At 38.8% G+C, this 22,523-nt stretch overlaps 1 protein-coding gene across 7 annotated transcripts in view; it reads right to left on the bottom strand.

Moving 5' to 3' along the window:
- The window catches only part of DENND5B (DENN domain containing 5B), a 190,940-nt gene that overhangs the window by 12,162 nt on the left and 156,255 nt on the right, over positions 1-22,523 (bottom strand). For all 7 annotated transcript variants that reach the window (XM_086713700.1, XM_086713704.1, XM_086713703.1 and 4 more), the window contains 5 exons: positions 14,256-14,384; positions 10,897-11,018; positions 6,645-6,790; positions 4,473-4,591; positions 3,260-3,447 (listed from right to left, as the gene is read on the bottom strand). In XM_086713700.1, coding sequence (XP_086569826.1) covers positions 3,260-3,447; positions 4,473-4,591; positions 6,645-6,790; positions 10,897-11,018; positions 14,256-14,384 — 704 coding nt within the window. The remainder of the gene's footprint in view (positions 1-3,259; positions 3,448-4,472; positions 4,592-6,644; positions 6,791-10,896; positions 11,019-14,255; positions 14,385-22,523) is intronic.

Genomic DNA, 22,523 nt, shown 5'->3' with positions numbered 1-22,523 from the left:
CCAGGTGCCCCATTTTATTTTATTTTTTTAAATGTTTATTTATTTCTTTTTGAGAGGGAGGGATAGAGAATCCCAAGCAGGCTCTGTACTATCAGCACAGAGCCTAACTCGGGGCTCAATCTCACGAACCATGAGATCATGATCTCAGCTGAAATCAAGAGAGGAATGCTTAACCAACTGAACCACGCTGGGGCCCATAAAGATTTTATTTTTTAGTAATCTCTACACCCAACATAGGGCTGGAACTTACAACTCCAAGATCCAGAACTGCATGATACAATGACTGAACCAGCCAGGTGCCCCTATTCAGTAATATTTTAAAATTGATTTAAAATTTTAGTTCTCTAAATATCACCTTGCACACACGGTGAGAAAATGCCAGTTTCCCATCTCTGAATTTCAGGTTATTTAAAATTTTCTTATTGAGTAAGGAAAAGAAAATATGACCAAAAGTAGAGGATAAGACCTCTCAAAACAGTAATACCCCATAAAACTGGGACTGTTTTAGACATTGTAATAATTAGGATAGGCTGAACTGAAATCTTTTAAGATCAGTCTTTTAAGTCAATTTAAGATTACATACAATAAATTTGCCAATTTTAAGTGTGCAATTTTTTTTTTTTTAATTTTTTTCAACGTTTTTTATTTATTTTTGGGACAGAGAGAGACAGAGCATGAACGGGGGAGGGTCAGAGAGAGAGGGAGACACAGAATCGGAAACAGGCTCCAGGCTCCGAGCCATCAGCCCAGAGCCTGATGCGGGGCTCGAACTCACGGACCGCGAGATCGTGACCTGGCTGAAGTCGGACGCTTAACCGACTGCGCCACCCAGGCGCCCCTAAGTGTGCAATTTGATGAGTTTTGACAGATGTATAGTCATGCAACCACCACAATCATAACGTAGAAAAGTTCCATCAACCCAAAAGGTTCCCCTGTGTCCTTTTCCATCCATCCCCTTCCCCAGCTCTTATCTCCTAGCAACTGCTGTTCTGCTTTCTATCATTATTATACTGCCTTTTCTAGAACTTAATATAAATGGAACCGTATAGGATCTAGCCTTTTGTGTCTGTTCTCTTTCACTTACTTAGTATAATGCTTCTGAGTTTTACCCATGTTGTTAGATGTATCAACAGTTTGCTCGTTTTTATATATTGCCAACTAGTACCCCACTGAATACATGTAGCACATTCTGCTTATCCACTCCCCAGGTGGTGGATTTTGGTGTTGTTTCCATCTTGGCTATTATGAATAAAGCTCCCAGGGACATCTGAATACAAGTCTTAGTGTAGATACATGTATTCATTTCTCTCCAGTAAATATTCAGGAGTGCGAGTCTGTGTCAAGTGTATGCTAAGTGTATGTATGTCTTTATAAGAAACTGTCAAACTGTTTTTCCTTTTGCATTCTCACTAGCAATGTCCAAGCATTCCACTGCTCTCCTCCATCCTCACCAATATTTGGTATTATCAGTCTTTGAAATTTTTGTTTTTCCAGTGTGTGTGGTGTGAATTTTACTTCTGAAGGCAACAAGGAATTATGAATCAGGGGAATAATTTGAGAAAGAATAAGGGGGATTTTTAGACTATATCATTCTAATATTAATATATCACTATGTGCTAATAAATGGATAGGGACTAAAAACATCTAGGGAAACTTCTTTGTTAAGTAAACTAAGGACCTCTCAGGTACCCTTGTTATTCTACTTATGGTTTTATTGTCTATGGCTAAAATAAAACCGCTTCACTGATAAACTTCCGTAATTTTTCATTAAATCATACTGCCTCTGTATTAGTTTTTTGTGGCTCCTATAATAGATTATCGCAAACTTGGTGACTTAAAACAACACAAATCTATTCTGTCATAGTTCTGGAGGTCCAGAAGTCAGAAATTATCACCAGGCAGAAATCAGGGCAGGGCCACACTCCATCTGGAGGCTCTATGGAAGAGTATGCTCACTTCTTCAAGCTTCTGGTAGCTGCTGTCATTTTGTGGCTTGTGGCTGTTATCACTCCAATCTCTGCCGATACTGTCTTCTCTTGTGTGTTTCTAATTTCTGTCTGCCTCCCTCTTATAAGAATATATGTGACTGTACTTAGGGCCCATTCAGATAATCCAGAATAATCTTCCCATCCCAAGATCCTTAACTTAATAATTGAAAAGATTTTTTCAAAAAAAGTAACGTGGGGCGCCTGGGTGGCGCAGTTGGTTAAGCATCCGACTTCAGCCAGGTCACGATCTCGCGGTCTGTGAGTTCGAGCCCCGCATCAGGCTCTGGGCTGATGGCTCAGAGCCTGGAGCCTGTTTCCGATTCTGTGTCTCCCTCTCTCTCTGCCCCTCCCCCGTTCATGCTCTGTCTCTCTCTGTCCCAAAAATAAATAAACGTTGAAAAAAAAAAAATTAAAAAAAAAAAAAAGTAACGTTACTGATTCTGGATTAGGATCTAATACCCTTGGGAGACATTATTCAGCCTAGTAAAGCCCACATTAGCATAAATTAGAAGTTTATGGTACTATTAAAAATGGCATATAAGCGCAGCATCCTGTCCATAGAAATCACTCCTTTACATATTTTATCATTTCTGTAGGACGATGGGGGTAAGGAGAGGAATTTTTATATTTTTCTCTTAGAACAACGGGCTCTGGATAGCTAGATACGGCTCTCTGGGAATACTGTAATATAAGCTATCTTTATTCCTCATTTAGGTTTTTTTTTTTTTTTTTTTTTTTTTTTTAAGTAGGCTTCATGCTCAGCTTTGAGCCCAACTTGGAGCCTGAACTCACAACCATGAGATCAAGACCTGAGATGAGATCAAGAGTCAGATGCTTAACCAAATGAGCTACCCAGGTGCCCCAGCTACCTTTTTTTTCCCCCAAAGTACAATCTACCCCCAACATAGGGCTTGAACTCCAAGATCAAGAGTCATATACTCTACTGACTGAGCCAGCCAGATGCCCCTCCTCCTTTAAGTTTCAGTAAAAATATTATTTATTCATATTTCTATAGCTTAATTAGAACAGAGCACGCAGTTTTTAAACCTAAATTCTTCAGGCCTTTAATTATTTATTAATTCTTCCCTTATTTTTTCCCTTTTCTCTCCCCTCCTGTCTTTTAAGTTCCATTCGCCCAAATTAATTTTCTTCAGCTTTCTTCTTTTTAATCTTACCACAATTCATTAATGCAACAGTTTCCTGCAAAATGGCCCCAGATGATGCCTGCAACACCTGAGGCACACTGAAAATTTAACAAGGACAGTACTTACTGGTGGTTTTTCCTGTCAGTGAAGTGATGCTCAGTCTCCGAGCTGAGGTGGGGGATTTCTGCTGGGGTGGAGTCCGACACTGCTTTACCAGATCCTCATCAGCCACTGAGGTCATTAATTCCCCAATAAGGATTCTCTCCAGGCTTCCATCATCAATGCCTTTCCCTAACCATCGTCCACATGGGAACCTTGTAGGTCAGAAAAACAACTTCTCAATCACCAGTACTTTACTAGTTTAATCAGAATTCTTTAAATGGCATCATGGGTGAAACCCATCATTTTAGTGCCTATGGGTTGTTTTTTAAATTTATGTTTTAAGATTTCAAACACACAGAAAGGTAGAGAGAATAGTATAAGAGATACCCATATTCTTATCACCTAGACTTAATGATTGGCCATATGCTTCTTTTCATTTTTTGTTGACGTATTTAAAAATGTTTATTTATTTTGAGACAGTGTGAGTGGGGGAGAGGCATAGAGAGAGAGGGAGACAGAATCCCAAGTAAGCTCCAGCCTCTGAGCTTCAGCGCAGAGCCCGATTCGGGGCTCTATGTGAGATCATGACCTGAGTGGAAGTCAGATGCTTAACTGACTGAGCCACCCAGGCGCCTCTATTTTTTTGTTGAAGTATTTTAAAGTACATTGTGCATATAAGGACATTTCATTCCTAAAAACACTTCAGTATGAATCTCTGAAAAATAAAGACATTCTCTCTTATATAGCCACAAATTGTTATTGCACTAAACCAAATTAAAATGATTCAGTATTTTCACATACCTAGTCTATATTAAAATCCTGTGCTTAGATCTTCTGAGAAGAATATTTTCAAACTAGAAGTTAATTTGGGAGTTCAGTTATAGGAGAAAAGAGGAGAGTACTTCCAAAGAGGAGTGCCAGCTGTAACTAGTAGAGTCGAAAAGATCTTTTCCTTTTTACTAAATGAATTACTTCAACCTTTTTTTTTTTTTAATTAGAGATCACTCTTTGCCAACACTTGTGGACTAAGCATTAACAGCAAACATAATCAATTTTTTTACAAGTTTTTTTGGGGGGCAATTTTGTATTCCATAAACAAAAGCAAAACCAAACAACCCAAAAAACTAAACTAAAATTCAGAAGGCAGGGAGAAAGCTTTAGAAAGAAAACAATTCTTAAACCTCTTCTTGTCTAAAGAATCTCAAAGAGTTCTGATCTCCCAAGGACATTTACTTACCTGTAAGTATGTCCTGTGATCTCATTTCTGACCATGACACAATCCACTAGCCATTTGGCTAACAGTCCTGAGTTATCGTGACCAATCTGAACAGTGGTCAGCTTCCCCAAGTTCTGGCACTGTAGGAACAGGACCACAGGTTATTCAGTGCCTGATCTTACCGCCGCTATCTCTTAGCTTCAGTGATGGCACTTTGGTCCCATCTAATTTAATAATTACAGAGGACCCATCCTGCATAATGGGCTCTGCTTTGCACTAGAGAAATATATTCACATCTAAGGTATCCCATCTATTGAGAGAGGAGACATATGGACATTAACTATCAAATGAGGGGACTGTACAAGGTGCTAAACTAGAGATATAAGCAAGTACTAGAAAAACACTGGAAAAGGAAAAATTATTTCTAGCTAGGGAACTCAGAACTTGTGCCTTTAGGATGAGAAGAATTTCAAGAAGTGGCAAAAGTAGGGGCGCCTGGGTGGCTCAGTCGTTTGAGTGTCTGACTTCGGCTCAGGTCATGATCTCACAGTTCGTGGGTTCGAGCCCTGCATCAGGCTCTGAGCTGACAGCTCAGAGCCTGGAGCCTGTTTCAAGTTCTGTGTCTCCCTCTCTGTCTGCTCCTCCCCCATTCATGCTCTATCTCTCTCTGTCTCTCAAAAACAAATAAAAGTTAAAAAAAAAAAAAAAAAAGAAGTGGCAAAAGGATGATATTTAGATTCAGTTACAGTGTGGTCAGGAAAACAACTACAGATATAAAAAAAATCACTGACATGGCTATTTTTCTGTTTCTAACAAATACTAAGGCAGAACTGACTTCAAACCTCATCTGCTAGAAGTCTTTGAAGCTTTCATAAAAAAGTATAGTTATTAATGTCCTTCCTGGCCCTTGGTGGACAAGTACAAAAGAAAGCAATGAGGGGCGCCTGGGTGGCTCAGTTGGTTGAGACTTTGGCTCAGGTCATGATCTCATGGCTCCTGAGTTCGAGCCCCAAGTCGGGCTCTGTGCTGACAGCTCAGAGCCTGGAGTCTGCTTCGGCTTCTGTGTCTCCTTCTCTTGCTGTGCCCCTCCCTCATTCATGCTCTGTCTCTCTTTCTCTCAAGAATAAATAAAACATTAAAAAAAAAAAAAAAAAGAAAGCAATGATAACAGGACAGTAAAAATAAATGTCAATTAAAATCTGACTTTTAAACTCTGATAAAATATCACAGACCCCCCAACTGATTATGTATGGTTAGGAACAGCAGAGCTATGAATTCTTAAAGCCCTTCACTTGTTTGTATCAAGGTGAGAGAGAAGGCATGATAGCAATCCAGGTGAGGGAGGATGGCATCCTGAATTAGTTGTGGCAGGATAGATGGAAAAGGAGACAGATATGAGACAGCGTCTGGAAACAATAATGATGGGACTTATATAGAGTTTATGTTCCACACCTGCTAGTCAAAGAAAAGACAAGGGTTTTAATCTTTTATATACAGGTGGCTGGCTGTGAGTCCATTAGATAAACAGGGCCAAAACAGGTTCTTGGGGGTGTTATGATGGAGTGGAAACTGCTATTCCATAAGGAATATAAAGAATAGAAAAGGACAGTTAGTGCTACTTCCCTCCTGAAACAAGAGCACATATTTGTCTTCTTCCTGCATGCCAGGATCAACCTGCATGTGGGCTCAGAGATAAGGGAATACTTCACCAGGTGAGACCTGAAAATGGACTACAATATTGAGAGGTATTTTTATAGAATCAATCTATAAATGCCACCATATGGTATACAAGCCAGAAGCATGGATGTATGTCAGTTCTCCTGTCCTTTTGTCCAGGTTCAGGCAGGGAGCACTTGACAGTCAGGAAGAGAGGAAAAGCATGGACTTGAATGCTCCCTACTTGCCCGGTTCTGTGCTAGGCACTGGGAATCATGGAATAGGACCTTGCAAAGTCCAAAAGTATTTCACTGAAAGTAGAAAAATACAGCCTAATAATTAAAATTAATCGCAGTAAAAATACAAAACAAATTATTGTGTTTAAAACTTTAGGTTTATACTCACAAAAATGATTCTGCATGCTTGAGTACTCCTTTATATTATTTGATTTGAGGAAAAATAAAAAAGCAAAACTGGAATCCTTGTGTAGAACTATGTAAGACATTTTCTGCTAAGAAAGGTATTAGCTGAACTTACCTCAAAAGTCATTTCAAGGAGATTTTTTGGAATCTGCATTACTCCCGTGTCTCCTAGCTCCCCTGATACACAGATCCAAGGATTCGATGTGATGATTGCATTGCTCAGCTTTTTGATGGGGATAATCACTGACCTATAGGGAATCACTGAGAGAAATCATGCTGAAATTAATTAAAAATTACAATAAAATTCTCATGATACTGGGGCACCTAGGTAGCTCAGTTGGTTAAGCATCTGACTTCAGCTCGGGTCATGATCTCACAGTTCATGAGTTCGAGCCCTGCATTGGGCTCTCTGCTCTCAGTACAGAGCCCACTTCAGATCCTCTGTGCCTCTCCCCAACTGGCGCATTCTCTCTCTCAAAAATAAATAAACATTACAAAAAAAATCTCCTGATGCTATAACAAATATTTATTAAGGACTCTGTTGGCTTTCACAGATAGTTTGTTCTTTATGATCAAGAAGTACTTAAAAAGAGGAGATCACCTCTTCCAGTCTAGAAATAGGAGGTCCAGTTTATATGTCACCAGGTATGCATGGCATGCAGAGTATTACCGTGGTGATGTATATAACCTTGCTTTTCTTTCCTTTTTCCTTTAAATGCTTATTTATTTTTGAGTGAGAGAGAAAACACAAGCAGGGCAGGGGCAGAGAGAGAGGGAGACAGAGGATCTGAGGCAGTCTGTGCGCTGACAGCAGTGAGCCGATGCAGGGCTTGAACCCACAAATGGTAAGATCATGACCTGAGCTGAAGTCAGATGCTTAATCGACTGAGCCACCCAGGTGCCCCCATAATCTTTACATTTATAAAAAACAATCTCAGGCATTAACATCAGAACTGACTGCTATATAGAATTTTTACTGCTTTAATATTTTATTTATTTCCTTTGTCTTTTGAAAGATTTTAGTTTTTTTTTTTTTTTTTCAACGTTTATTTATTTTTGGGACAGAGAGAGACAGAGCATGAACGGGGGAGGGGCAGAGAGAGAGGGAGACACAGAATCGGAAACAGGCTCCAGGCTCTGAGCCATCAGCCCAGAGCCCGACGCGGGGCTCGAACTCACGGACCGCGAGATCGTGACCTGGCTGAAGTCGGATGCTTAACCGACTGCGCCACCCAGGCGCCCCGAAAGATTTTATTTTTAAGTAGTCTCCATACCCAACATGGGGCTCAAACTCACAACCCTGAGATCAAGAATCACGTACCTCACTGGCTGAGCTAGCCAGGCATCCCTGCTTTAATGTTTCAATTTTGTTCCAAAATCAAGTACACATGAGCATGGTTGCTGATTTGGTTTCATATGCAAAAGGGGGTGAATGTCTCTTTGTATCCCTTTGTTGCTAATCTTCTTGGACAATGCTTCAGAATGTTCCCATTCCAATTTTACAGCACAATATGCAAAGCCAAGAGTAATAAACAATGCCATTCTGGACATAAAAGTCTATAAATCACAATTTGGAAAGCTATTAAGGTGACTCGCGTGCAAGGAGCCCTGGGGGAAAGAACCAAGAGGTGGAAAGAGATCTGTGTGAAACCTCTTCCTTCTGAAGGCTCTTCAAAAGGGACACCACTAGATGTCACTGTCCTATCACTGCCTTTTGCTCAAACAAGGTAGGACAATTCAAAATAGACATTACGCACTCCCTCCATTCTTTTAAAAAAGGGGGATGGCTCAAACACACTAACACATTTTTATCCCTCAGAGCCATAGTTGTTTGTTTTTGTTTGTTTTTAAGCAAGGTACAATTTTTATTGGCATCCTTGGGATTTCTACTCATTTAGTCATAAGAGGGGGTATTAGAACCCCTCTCTCCTTGAATGATCTACACACCCGATGACACACATTTATTGTACAAGGTGCCCAGATACAGCCTCAGAGAATGAGCTCATGGTTCAATGCACTCTTAGATGAGGAAAATGAATGGGATAAACGGTTCATTTCCCTAATTTTATATAGAAGACTTTCTTTAGGTTGGGCAAATAAAACCTCCCTTTCTGTCTTTTTATTTTAGCTGAAGGAAAGGAAAATGTCAGAGGAAAGGCCACACTTTCATGGTTTAGTAATCATCAGAATCAAATGAGTTTTGAAACTGAAAGCAGAAGAGGTTAGTGCAAGACTTTATTTTAGGTGCCAGAGGCTTCTCTCATTCCTTTCACTGAGAGGATTAGAAAAGCTACAAAAAAAAAAAAAAAAAAAAAAAAAAAAAGGGGGACTTAGGACCAGCAGTTCTGTGGCTGCAGAGACCACGGACTCACAACAGCGACTACATAAAGTATCAAAGGAGTAATATTATTAAACTTAAAATATTTCTTTTTTAAAAATGTTTATTTTGAGAGAGCAAGCATGCAAGGGAGCACGTGCACATACGCACTAGCAGGGGAGGGGCAGAGAGAGAGAGAGAGAGAGAAAGAAACCCAAGCAGGCTCCGTGCCGTCAGTGCAGGGCCTGATGTAGGGCTGGATCCCATGAACTGTGAGATCATAACCTGAACCAAAACCAAGAGTAGGACGCTTAACTGACTGAGCCACCCAGGAGTCCCAAACTTAAAAATATTTCTTTCATGAAGATCTTAATTCTTCAAATTCAAAGAGTTACTTACATGAAATATACAGATACAAGTAGGATCTTAGGAGTCCTAACTACCTCTGCTATTTCTTCTCTTTTAAAACTGTATATACCTTGTTAGCTTCTTATACTAGCAGTAACTTACTAAACTGATTGAAAGTTTAGATACTAACAGACAGTTGACAGCTATTACTGGTTGGCTCAATACCCATTTCAACTCCATTTTTTCTTGTCTGCCTCTGTCAGACACTAGAAAGCCAAAACCTGTAAGTTTTTGGCTAGTGAAATGTTATAATTATTGGGATTTGGGGGGAAAATTGTTTTCCTAGCACAGATTCTACCCTTTTCTCCTTGGCACTCTTCCTTCTTCCTGTTAGAAGGTGGACTGAGAACAGCCATCTTATGACCATGAGATGGCTAGCACCCACTGAGAACGGTCTAGGAAGAGAGGGACAAAGACCCTGGGTCTGTGAACATACTGTGGACTATCCTGAAACTTCTCATTATGTAAGAAATATAAAACTACCAATTTGTTTAAAGCACTGTTTTCCAAGTTTCTGATTCTTGCAGCTAAACACAATTCCTAACTGACACAAAGTAAAAATTCTCCAAGTGGGGAAGGGGGGCCACTGCACATAAGAATTAGAAACAGTGGTGGCATGCCTGGGTGGCTGAGTTGGTTGAGCGCACCACTCTTGATTTCAGCTTAGGTCATGATCCCAGGGTTGTAAGACTCAGCCCCACACTGGGCTCCACACTTAGCATGGAGATTCTCTCCCTCTGCCTTTCTACCCCCACTGTGCTCTCTCTCTCTATTTTTTTTTTTAAAAAAAGAATTAGTAATGGTGAACAGAATAAATGCTATAATTCGACTTCCTATCAGAAACACATCTCCAGTCAGCATTTCCTCCCTCTATATACCTACATCATCCAGTAAGGTCCTGAAGTCTTTCTGAATCATCAAAGTTTAATGATGCTCACAGTTCTATACGTTTATTTCAGTATGCTGGTTTTTAAAAATTTTATGTGTTTTGTGTAAGATACTGGACCATTTGTTTAATAAAACATTCCTTTTTTTTTTTTTTTTTTTAAAGAAAGCTCTAGATCCTACATGGGGCTTGAACTCATCACTCTGAGATCAAAAGTTGCATGCTCCACTGACTGAGCCAGTCAGACATCCCTAATAAAACATTCCTTTTTAACATCCATCCCATTTCCTACTGCAGACTGGGCTTCCTGGGAAGCAGACTGTCAGAAATCTGCATGCAGGATGTTCGTCCTGGGATCACCACCCGAGGAAGAAAGCAGGATGGGCTGAGAGAGAAGTTAAGCTGTGATGCAGTCACAGTGAAGTCCTCAGCTGATCCATGGTAATTTCCAGGGCAGCCCTATGATCATCCTAGGATGTTGGCTGACCAGCGAGGAGGGATCATCTTGGGGGTAAGGTAGTTTCTTCTGGTGAGGACTCCCCATGGGGGTTGACAGCTGAGGGCCACCCTCCCACAGCACCCCTGGAAGCTGGGGCACAACCTTCATTCCAACACAGAGGTCTGGGGCCCACCTCATCCACAGTGTCTACCTCACTGAACTACCATATATCTCACTTTTCAAAGTATAAACTCTTATTCCATTTGTCACCTGAGCAACTCTTCACCTAATAATAATACCTAGTTCTCCAGACTTACTGATAGTGGTGAACACACTGGTGAAGCAGAAGTAGTCAACAGCATTGAGGGAAAGAAGATGGTAAAGAAACTGCTCTCTTTCTTCTTCACACCGTAGAAAAGCATAACGCTTATAAAGCTTCCTAGGAACGGGTAAGACAAGCACAAAATAATAGTATAGTTTTCATGCTTTTCATTATGTCTTGCATTAAAAATAAACACCTTCACTTAATCAGTATAGGTAGAAACTTTCACCTGGAAAGAAGAGACAATTTACAAAAATGCACATACAAATGGTTAATGACACATTTGTAACTTAACTAGCAATTAAAGGAAAAAACCTCCATGAATCCATTTTTGTCTATCAAACTAATAAAGATTTAAAAAGTGCTAACCGGTACTGACCAGGTTGGAGTGTGTGTGTGGGTGCAATGAATAGCCATTCTTACAGCTGATGGGGCTGAAAATTTCAGGCAAGTAGTTTGTTGGTAATAATTGTTTTAAACCAGTCATACCCTCTGACACATTAATTTTACTTTTAGAACTCTGTCCTAAGAATATAATGTGAAATATGGGCAAAGATTTACTCATGAATGACCACTAAAATGTTATTTTGTAGGGGCACTTGGGTGGCTCAGTCCATGATCTCACAGTTCATGAGGTCAAGCCCTTTGTCTGGCTGCACACTGATACCAAGGACCCTGCTTGCGATTCTCTCTCCCTCTCTTTTTCTGTCCTTCCTCCACTGGCATGTGTGTGCATGTGCACGTGCTCTCTCTCTCTAAAGAAATAAGTAAACTTAAAAAAAAAAAGTTATTTGTAAAAGGAAAGATATATTATGGCATATGCATACATTGGGATGCTATGTGAGCATTAAAAATAAAGTTTAGGAGGGCCGCCTGGGTGGCTCAGTCGGTTAAGCGGCCGACTTCGGCTGAGGTCATGATCTCGCAGTCTGTGAGCTCGAGCCCCGCGTCGGGCTCTGTGCTGACAGCTCAGAGCCTGGAGCCTGTTTCGGATTCTGTGTCTCCCTCTCTCTGACCCTCCCCTGTTCATGCTCTGTCTCTCACTGTCTCAAAAATAAATTTAAAAAAACGTTAAAAAAAAAAAAGTCTTAAAAAAAATAAAGTTTAGGAAGAGTTTTAACAACACAACTACTACTAAAAATAGTAAATAATTTTTATTAAGCACTTACATTTAAGCACTTTTCCAAGTGTTTTATAGTTATTAATACATTTAATCCTCATGACTACCCCAATGAGGTAAGTCTACCAGCACTCTCACTTTATAGATGGGGAAAACAGAGACACAAAAAAGTTAAGTGTCTTGTCCAAAGTCATTAGAATAGTGAACAGTAAAGGCAGTATTTGAACAAAGGCATTCAGTCTTCAGAGCTTATGCTCTTACAATATAGTGAAATGTTTATAAAATGCTAAGCAAAAATAGGAGGATACTGAATTGTACATATAGTATGATCTTTTTTATTTTTTTTTTATTTTTTAAGTAGGCTCCAAACCCAGTGTGGAGCTCAACAAAGGACCTGAATGCACGACCCTGAGATCAAGAGTTAGACACTTAACCAACTGAGCCACCTAGGTGGCCCTCAAAACCCTTCTTAATCCCCTTGACCTATTTGACTTTTCATCATAATGATCACCATTTATGTGATGTTATTATGTGTCTCCCTCACATGATAAATATAAGCTTCATGAAGGCAAGAACAATATTTGGTTCAAAACTGTCCCTGGCACCTAGGATAGAGCCTGATGCTCAAATATTTACTCTTTGAATGATATTGACTGAATGAGAATTTGAAGGTAAGTCTTTATTTACATCCACAGTATCTGGTCATTTGTCTTCTTCATTTCTTTAGTCTTTCATTTTTTTTTCTTTTTTTTTGGTATATTAAATACATATAGTATAATCTTAAGTAAGAGAACATGCATAGAAGTACAGAAGAAAACATGTGAAATACTTGAGATTTACCTTTATGCAGTAGGAATTTATTCTTTTTTAAAAATTTTTAAAATTTTATTTTTTTATTTAAACTGTAGAAAATGTTTATTTATTTATTTTGAAAGAGAGAGAGAGAGAGAGAAAGATGGAGGGAGAGGGGCAGAGAGAGAATCCCAAGCAGGCTCTGTGCTGTCAGCATGGAGCCCTACACGGGGCTTGATCTCAGGAACGGTGAGATCATAACCTGAGCTGAGATCAAGAGTCACATGCTCTACCAACTGAGTCAGCCAGGCACGCAACATACATATATACATACATATGTACATATATAATGTATAATACATATACATTATATATACATATACATATAATACATACACATTATACATGTATAACATGTATACATGTTATACATGTATAATGTATATGTATGTATGTATGTAAAGTAAACTTAAACTCTATGCCATATGCCACATATGTGGCTTGAACTCATGACCCTGAGATCTAGAATCACATGCTATACCTATTAAGCCAGCCAGGCACCCCAGGTGCCCAACCTTTATGTAGTAGGATTTTAAGTGATCATTATAATTTTCTTCTTTGTACTTTGGCAACAGTGGCCATGAATGATTTATAATGGGAGGGGATGGGTAAGGGGAGTAGCCAGTTTTAGAGTACAAGATCAGGTTCACAGGCTATAATTCACTTTGCATTCTTTATTAAATCTATTCTTTGGACATTAAAACTCATGGTAAGTAGTCCGATGCTGATGTGTACAAATGCAAAACTACAGAATGAATTGTTACCATAAGATTCCAACACACTGTCAAGTTTGAGATCTTTGTTGAATTTTTTGCATACCTTTGCTCTAGAGAACTACGTCCTCAGCCTTCAAATTAACTCTAACGTGTATCTTATATGGATGATGTATTTCATCTAAGAAGGTTTCTTGATGCAGTAAAGGGAAACCTATCAAAACAGTCAACAATTAACTAACATGTACTCAACTGGTTTTCCTGGCTCTAAACTATTGAATGTAAGCACTGGCATGACTCTCAGAAGAAACCTGTTAATGTGGACTTTTTTTTCCCACTACTTCAGGTTTTGTTGTGATCTTTATAATATGATATAAATGGTTTACATAGATTCAACCTGTCTTTTGGATGTTACTGTCAGCCTGTGTGGATTAGTTAGTTTTCTGATTGAGAACAGAGCAATCTAGCCTTTGGCTGTGACGTCTGGTGTGCCCTCTCAGGTAAAATCAAACCATGGAGTGTCCAAAACACATGCCTGTTAGAAAGAAAGAATGCAGGTGCACAGAAATCAACAATTCATGCTGAAAAAGCCAGTTTGTCAGCTAATGCAATCTGCTTTGCAGACACACAGGTCACAGAAGCAGAAATGTCTAAGAGGCTATCACTTACTTGGTGAGTGGCTGGTTGGAGAGCAACTGCTTGAGATGCTGGGACAAGAGCTTCTTTTCTAGAGACAGTCTTATCCATGCCCGAGCTCGTCCGACGTCAGTCTTGATCTCACTCATGTTTTGAATATGCCTAAAGAACAGTAGCAACAGCAAAGATGTAGATCTTAAGGATAACCTTGAGCCGGAAAAGAACTAAAGAATTACAGCATTTTTCACAGAATATTTCTTTCAAACTTAGCAGAAGCAATGGCAATACGCACTTTATATTGATTAAATCCTTCAAAGGTTCCGTCTGAATCATGAATTCATTATGACATCAGGATCACCATTACAACACAAGCATGCACAGACATCACCCTCAGATAAAGCATTTAACACTCATTTATTCAGATTTTATTATGTTCTTGTTTCAGCCTCATGGACCCCTATAAGCTGGCAGTTGGTTATTCCTGACCCTCAGGAAAATAAAAGTAATAAAAAAGGCTGAATATTTAAGTTTTTATTCAAAATAATTGGTCTCTAGTTTAACTAAATATCTGTCACAACTTTAATCCATTGAATTAGTTCAAGGTCCAAGTAATTTCTGGAAATGTATGGAAAATACTAAATCTTACTTTCCATAGCCCTTGAGGACAAGCTGTACTGCACTTATAAATTCAAAATTTGTAAAAGACTTTGAAAATTGTATGCTCAAATTCCAACTGAATGTCACATGTATGTATAGAAGTCAATGCTATACTCAGAGGGACGTGAGTTTATTTTCCTAAATGGTTTTTCTCCTAAAGGGGAAGAAGTTTGGGCAGGAAGGGCAGGCCTAAGGGGCAGGGTAATTGTAAAACCACTACAGTGAGTCACTAAATTAAAGTTTTTGTGATTGTGACCCACCATCCTTTCCCTTGATTTTTTTTAATGTCCAGAATGACTCATCTTACCTATAATAAATATTTCAATGCACCCCTTTCTCTAATGATTCTAATAATTCAAAATAAGGAATATTCTCCCTATAAAACACACATATTCTTTCTCTCCCTCTCTTTTTTAAAGATTTCATTTTAAAGTAACTTCTACACCCAACATGGGGCTCAAACTCACAACCCAGAAATCAAGAGTCACATGCTCCACCGACCAACCTAGTCAGGCACCCCCTCTTTTTTTCATCTTTCCCCTCTCCCTCTCTCCTTCCCTTCCTCTCTCTTAATCCCTGGATCTGAAGATTTAGGCCCTCAAGCCGGAGTGCTGATATACGATCAAAGACTCTTGATAAGATATAAAGCATTATAATCACATTACACAGACACACTGAAGAGGTGGCTTAAAATCAAGTCAAAACGAAGAGTTAAAAGAAAATTCTGTTGCCATCTTTGTAGGGCTTAGCCAACCTCACCTCATCTCTAAGAAGTTTTTTCAGAATGTATGACACACTTATTTTATTTTTAAAGGGCTAATACCAGTATACATGGTCATGAATGGAGAAAGCTGTCATTAAGCAAGTCCCCTCTTAGACCCTGGTTCTTACTGATGGTAGTGGCAGTGGTGGGACACCTGACAACCCAGTAGGGGCCTAATGAAGCAGCACTGGCTGTTCCTCCACCCTGACATTTCCCAAATGATGACACAGCTGACCAAAAGCAACAAAGGGAAAACGCTCAGGCATTTACCACTTAAAGTTCTAAAGTATTTTCAAGGCACCCCCGTTGAGTGCAGTGTCAACTCAGAGCTCACATAAGTGAGGAAAGTTGATTCAAAGTGTAGTCACTGAAAATGAATCCACATTAGATCTGATAAGCACTTATGTGGTCTAATCTTTTCCTTAGTATTTTCTATGCTAAAACAGTAAAATTTACTAAAATAAGCTTTATGTTGGCCTTAAACAAGAATCTGGAGACATGGTAGGTTAAGAATGACAAAATGAAAATAATTGTAATTTGGAAAACAATCTATGTTTAAGGAAAATGAGAAGGATTGGAATATATAATATGCAATCTATCTTAGGTGGCAATCAGCATTCCCATCATTAAAGAATTTGTGCTAGTTTTTTTCTTGGGAGGAGGCATGGGGGTTGGAAGACAAGGCCACCAGACTCTTCTTTGCAAGCCCATCTTATTCACTGGCACCAGGGAAACAGCTGTCTAAAATACTGCATCCATAATATAATTCCTTTGTTCCAGAACCTTCAAAAACTCACAGGATATAGTCTGAACTGTGCAGATTATACTTACTACCCCTCAGTCACAATATATCCTCTTATTCAAAAAAGTTCCATTCCAGACAACTGACTCATAAGACTTTGCATTCCATTACCTGCTTCCCTATTTGATTCTATTCATGTTTGAGATCCTAGCTCCTTCTAGATTGCTTTCCATGACCATCACAGCCTTCAATGACCTCTTTAATTTATGAAACACTATAGTCTAACTTGCATTTACCATGTACTGCTTATTATTACTTTTATCATTTTCTCTTGGTGTACATGTTTCTCAGCTTACAAAAGCTCCTGGGAAAAGGAGCCCCATGATTCCTTAGCAGCCTTGCAGCCTTCTTTGTACCCCATAGGGCCTAGCACATAGTAGGAGCTCAAAAACTCTGCTGCTTTGTGAATCTATATCTAACTCTATGCTTTAAAACAATTTATATGCATTTTGTTATTAAACTAATCCGAATCTATTAAAAATTTGCTGTGTAGTTATATGCCATTTGGATCTACTTTTAATTGGAATAATTTATTATAGATGACTATAATGGAATTCAGCATAATATTATACAAGTATTACTTCCAAAATAGATCCTGTTAATTCACAGAAAAGCACATATGGTATGGTTTAAATAACTTATTTACTTGATTTATTCCTAACTCTACTACAAAGCTTTCTAATTTAGAAAAGTTTCTGTGTACCTTGTCTTATCTGTCACAAAAACTAGTCAGAGGGAGATCATCATTATTTCACTTTAAGGGTGAGAAAATGGAGACTAATTGAGACTAAGTGATCCAGTCAAGGTCACAGAGATAATAAGTATTATTCTAGACATGTCACCCATTTTCTATCAATTACTTCTTTCTCACACTCACATTCTTGGAGAAGCTCCCCTTCCATAGACCCAGAAGACACAACTCCACTTACCACTATGATCCTAATCCTTCACTAAAATGGACTGAGTAAGAGGAACATCCCTGATCTAAACTGAGTCCACTGGATTTTCTCTCAGAAACTAGGAATTTGTATACTGGAAAACCAGGTTAGTTTTTGTTGAATGCTAAAAATAAGAAAGGATGTTAAAACCAGGGCTTGGGCCTGTACACAATAAAACAGAAAAAAAAAGGCAAGGCAAAGGAGGGACAGGGAGGGGAAGATGAGCAGATGTGAAGGGAGAAACAGAGATGATTTGCTTCCAGTGAGACAGTGACAGTAACTTGTGACAAGATTTAGCAGTCACAGTTCCTATTCTTGGATTCTGGAAAACACTTTTATATATCTCCAATAAATCCATTCCTTTTTACTGAAGCTAGTTTGAATGGGCTTCTGTTCTCTAAAACCAAATGATTTCTAAGAGTGGTAGCAGCTACATTTTAATCCACATTTCCTGAGTCTAAAACCAGTGTTTACTTCCACTGTATCATTAACAAAACCCAGTTTTATTTAATTGTTATTTTTAAACCCAGCATTATTTTTTAGATAAATTAAGGATTGGCCAATTTTAATTTAAGCTCACATTCCGTACAGACATAAAAAATTACTCAAAATATTCCTTCCTGGGGTAATGAAATCAATAACCACTTAATTTTAGTGTAGAATAAAGCAAGAGGCTCACAGGGACCTATGCACATATTATTAGTAAAAAATGATAAAGGAAATAGCTAATTTGCCTTCAGATAATTTATTCCCATCTTTTCATATAAACAGAATTTTTCTAGGATTCACTCAGACAGCCGGTTTATTTGTTTACATAGTCAGAATACCCAGACTTGGATTACAGAACTTAACAGTCTCCTTGGTCATGTAATGTTCTATGGTGCTCCTCAACATTAATTACCTTGTCATCAAGAATAAAAGTAATTGAATAGCTAGATGACATGTACATGGTTACTCTGGAAAGAAATCTTTAATACTGGTAACATCATAATAATACTTCTCTTTTCTATGTAGATAATCTATACACTTCTTTACTATCCCCAGCCTTTCTCTATGGAACTAAAAATCATTCTACAACTGACAGTGTGGTGATACTTGGCATTCACGATGGTCTTGCAGAATTGTCTAAGATACCAAGACAAACTGGATAGCCTTCAGATGAGTCTATCCTGGACTCATGCCAGCTACTAAGCAATTTGGTGCCAAGACTCTTGACAAGTAGCAGGACTCAAAGTGTCAATGTCTTTGCCTCAAGAGATAAACCTGGAAAGACAGGAGGTACCAACAAAGACATGTGCCCAATAGAGAACACAGACTCAGAGAGGTACACTAATCTTGGAAAATACGTTTTTTCTTTAATTGTCTAGACTGAAAGAAATCAAAGTTTAGAATATTACTTGGGTGTTTTTCCTGAAGGAAAAACATCTATGTCAGCTATCTAGGTAATGATTAGGGACTAAAATGAAGCACTTGCCAAGAACCTGGAAACAGGGAAATAATCCTGTCCACTAAGAGTTAAACTCTAAAGTAAATATATCATGAAAAAGAACAACAGTGTATAAAACGTCATTTAAAGGAGGCAGAATGGAAGCAGAGAAGAGGGAGAGACAGCCATGGGCAGTGTTTTCTCAGGGGCTTCCTGAGATGCTATCAGTCCCATGAGCATGAGGATCAGTAGCATGGAGCTGGATGATTAGGCTTCCACATCTCTTCTTTTGAAGAGAGCAAGCAGTCTTCCGATTTTTATCTAGCTTCCAGGCAGAGAATACCCGTATTGGTGAAAGAGCATCAAGTCATCTGGTTGGGGAAATAATGCTCTCGTTTCACAGGCAGAAAACCTGGCACCCTGGTGTATTGCTGGTAGGAACGTAAAATGGTACAGCCACTGTGGAAAACAGAATGAATGGTGGTTCTTCAAAAAATTAAACACAGAATTACCATGTGACCAAGCAATTCTACTTCTGGGTATATATCCAAAAGAACTAAAAGCAGGACCTGAACAGATAACTGAATACCCAACATTTATAGTATTCACAATAGCCAAAAGGTGGAAACAATCCAATGTTTACTGTTAAAAAAAATGTGGTATATATATATAGAAGATGGAATATTAATCTTTAAAAAAGAAGGAAATTCTGATACAGGTTGTAACATAGATTTAAACATTTTGATAATGAACATTAAAAAGAATATTTAAGGGTACCTGGGTGGCTCAGTCAGCTAAGTGTCTGACTTCAGCTCAGGTCATGATCATGAGTTTGAGCCCTGCACCAGGCTCTCTATTGGCACAAAGCCTGCTTTAGATCCTCTGTCTCTCTGCCCTTCACCCCCCCAAAAATATTAATAAAACACTTTAAAAATATTCATTTTTGAGAGAGTGAGTGAGTGCACGCATGTGTGTGCATGCATAAAAGGGAGAGGGGCAGAGAGGAGAGAGAGAATCCCAAGCAGGTTGCATGCTGTCAGCACACACCCCAATGTGGGGACTGAACCCATGAACTGTGAGATCATGACCTGAGCCAAAATCAAGAGTCAGATGCTGAACTGACTGAGCCACCCAGGTGCCCTCATAATGAACATTTAAAAAATATACGAAGTGAAACAAACCAGATGCAAAAAGCATGATTTGACTTAAATGAGGTACCTAGAACAGTCAAATTCACAGAGACAGAAAATGAAATAGGAGTGGGCTGCCTAGATGGCTCAGTCAGTCATTTGAGCGTCCCACTTCGGCTCAGGTCATAATCTCGCAGTTCATGAATTTGAGCCCCGCACGGGGCTCTGTGCTGACAGCTTGTAGCCAGGAGCCTACTTCGGATTCTGTATGTCTCTCTCTCTCAATAATAAACAGACATTTAAAAAAAAAAAAAAAAAGAAAGAAAGAAAAGAAAATGAAAACGTGGTTACCAGGAGCTTGGGGAGAACCAAGAATGGGGAATCATTTATTGTTCAATGGGTACAGAGTTTCAGTTTGGGATGACAACAGAATTCTGGAGATGGATAGTGGTGATGGCTGCACAATAATGTGAATGTACTTAATGGGTGTGTATGTGTGTATATATTCATACATATAGTCTTTCTTGTGATTAAAAAAATTTAATTCCAGTAAAACACACAGTGTTATATTAATTTCAGTGTACAATATAGTGATTCAACTATTCTATACTCGGTGCTCTTCATAAGTGTACTCTTAATCCCCTTCACCTGTTTCACCCATCTTCCCACCCACCTCCCCTCTGGTGACCATCAGTTTCTTCTCTATAGTTGAGTCTGTATTTTTCTGGTTTGTCTTCCCCCCCTGCCTTTGTTCATTGGTTTTATTTCTTAAATTCTCCATATGAGAGAAATCATATGGTATTTGTCTTTTTCTGACTGACTCATTTCACTTAGCATTATACCCTCTAGCTCCATCCTTGCTGCAAATGGCAAGGTTTCATTCTTCTTTATTATTACCTCAACACTTATCTATTTATTTTTAATAAAGATTTTATTTTTTTCAGTTATTTATTTGTTTTGAGAGAGAGTAAGAGAGAGAGCGCACACAAACAGGGTTAGGGGCGGAAAGGAAAGACAGAATCCCAAGCAGGCTCCATGCCATTAGCACAGAGCCTGATGTGGGGCTCGAACTCACGAACTGCGAGATCATGACCTAAGCCGAAGTCAGATGCCCAACCTACTGAGCCACCCAGGTGCCCCCAATTTTTTTCTTTTTAAAGTAAACTCCCCATGATGGGGCTCAAACTCAGGACCCCGAGATCAAGAATCTAATGCTCAACCAACTGAACCAGCCAGGCACCCTGCCAACCAATCAAGTTTTATTAAAAGCATCTATCATTTTGTCAAAACATCACTTTAGGATACTCGGGGGTCTTTTTTAGACTTTTTGTAAGACAAAGACTAAAAATTAAAAGTCAAATTTTAATTTGTTGTGTGTTCAGTCACAGGACATCAGTTTTTCAGCTGAGTACCGTGAACAAATATAGATTTAGTCAGAGTTATACTAAATTATATTTAAACTGATATACACCCTTACACTACTGCCAACTTATTTGTGTCTAGTCACAGTAGATATTTTCCTGGTGATGTGGCAAAGGCTGAGAACTTGCATCTAGTTAGACAGAGACCTGACCTATGGTCAGGATACCTTAGTTCTAGTTCCACTTCTGCTGTTAATTGGTAATATGGTCTTAGACTTGACCACCTGGGCCTGAGCTTTCATATCTGTAAAAAGAAGCTAAGCAATAGGACTTACATTTCTTGTATACTCTCACATTTAAACTGGTTAGTAAAAAGTGTTTCAGTAAATCACCACCTTTCTTTCTTTTTTTTTTTTCTTATTTATTTTACAGGCATCTGAAGAATTTATTGTTTTTAATTTTATTTTTTAAATTTACATCCAAATTAGCATATAGTGCAACAATGATTTCAGGAGTAGATTCCTTAGTGTCCCTTACCCATTTAGCCCATCCCCCCTCCCACAACCCCTCCAGTAACCCTCTGTTTGTTCTCCATATTTAAGAGTCTCTTCTGGGGGCGCCTGGGTGGCTCAGTCGGTTAAGCGGCCGACTTCCCCTCAGGTTGTGATCTTGCGGTCCGTGAGTTCGAGCCCCGCGTCGGGCTCTGTGCTGACAGCTCAGAGCCTGGAGCCTGTTTCGGATTCTGTGTCTCCCTCTCTCTGCCCCTCCCCCGTTCATGCTCTGTCTCTTTCTGTCTCAAAAATAAATAAATGTTAAAAAAAAAAAATTTAATAAAAAAAAAGAGTCTCTTCTGTTTTGTCCCCCTTCCTGTTTTTATATTATTTTTGTTTCTCTTCCCTGATGTTCATCTGTTTTGTCTCTCAGAGTCCTCATATGAGTGAAGTCATATGATATTTGTCTTTCTCTGACTAATTTCATTTAGCATAATACCCTCCAGTTCCATCCATGTAGTTGCAAATGGCAAGATTTCATTCTTATTGATTGCTGAGTAATACTCCATTGTATGTATGTACATATATATACATGTACATTGTATGTATGTGTGTGTATATGTGTGTGTGTGTGTGTGTGTGTGTATATATATATATATATATATATACATACATATATATATATATATATATATATATATATATATATATATATACACCACATCTTTTTTTT

Source organism: Puma concolor, chromosome B4, assembly GCF_028749965.1.
Source record: "Puma concolor isolate L17-30 chromosome B4, mPumCon1.1.hap2, whole genome shotgun sequence".
NCBI classification, from domain to species: Eukaryota; Metazoa; Chordata; class Mammalia; order Carnivora; family Felidae; genus Puma; species Puma concolor.
Note: the sequence above shows the minus strand (reverse complement) of the source record. Positions and strands in the feature narration are given on the sequence as shown.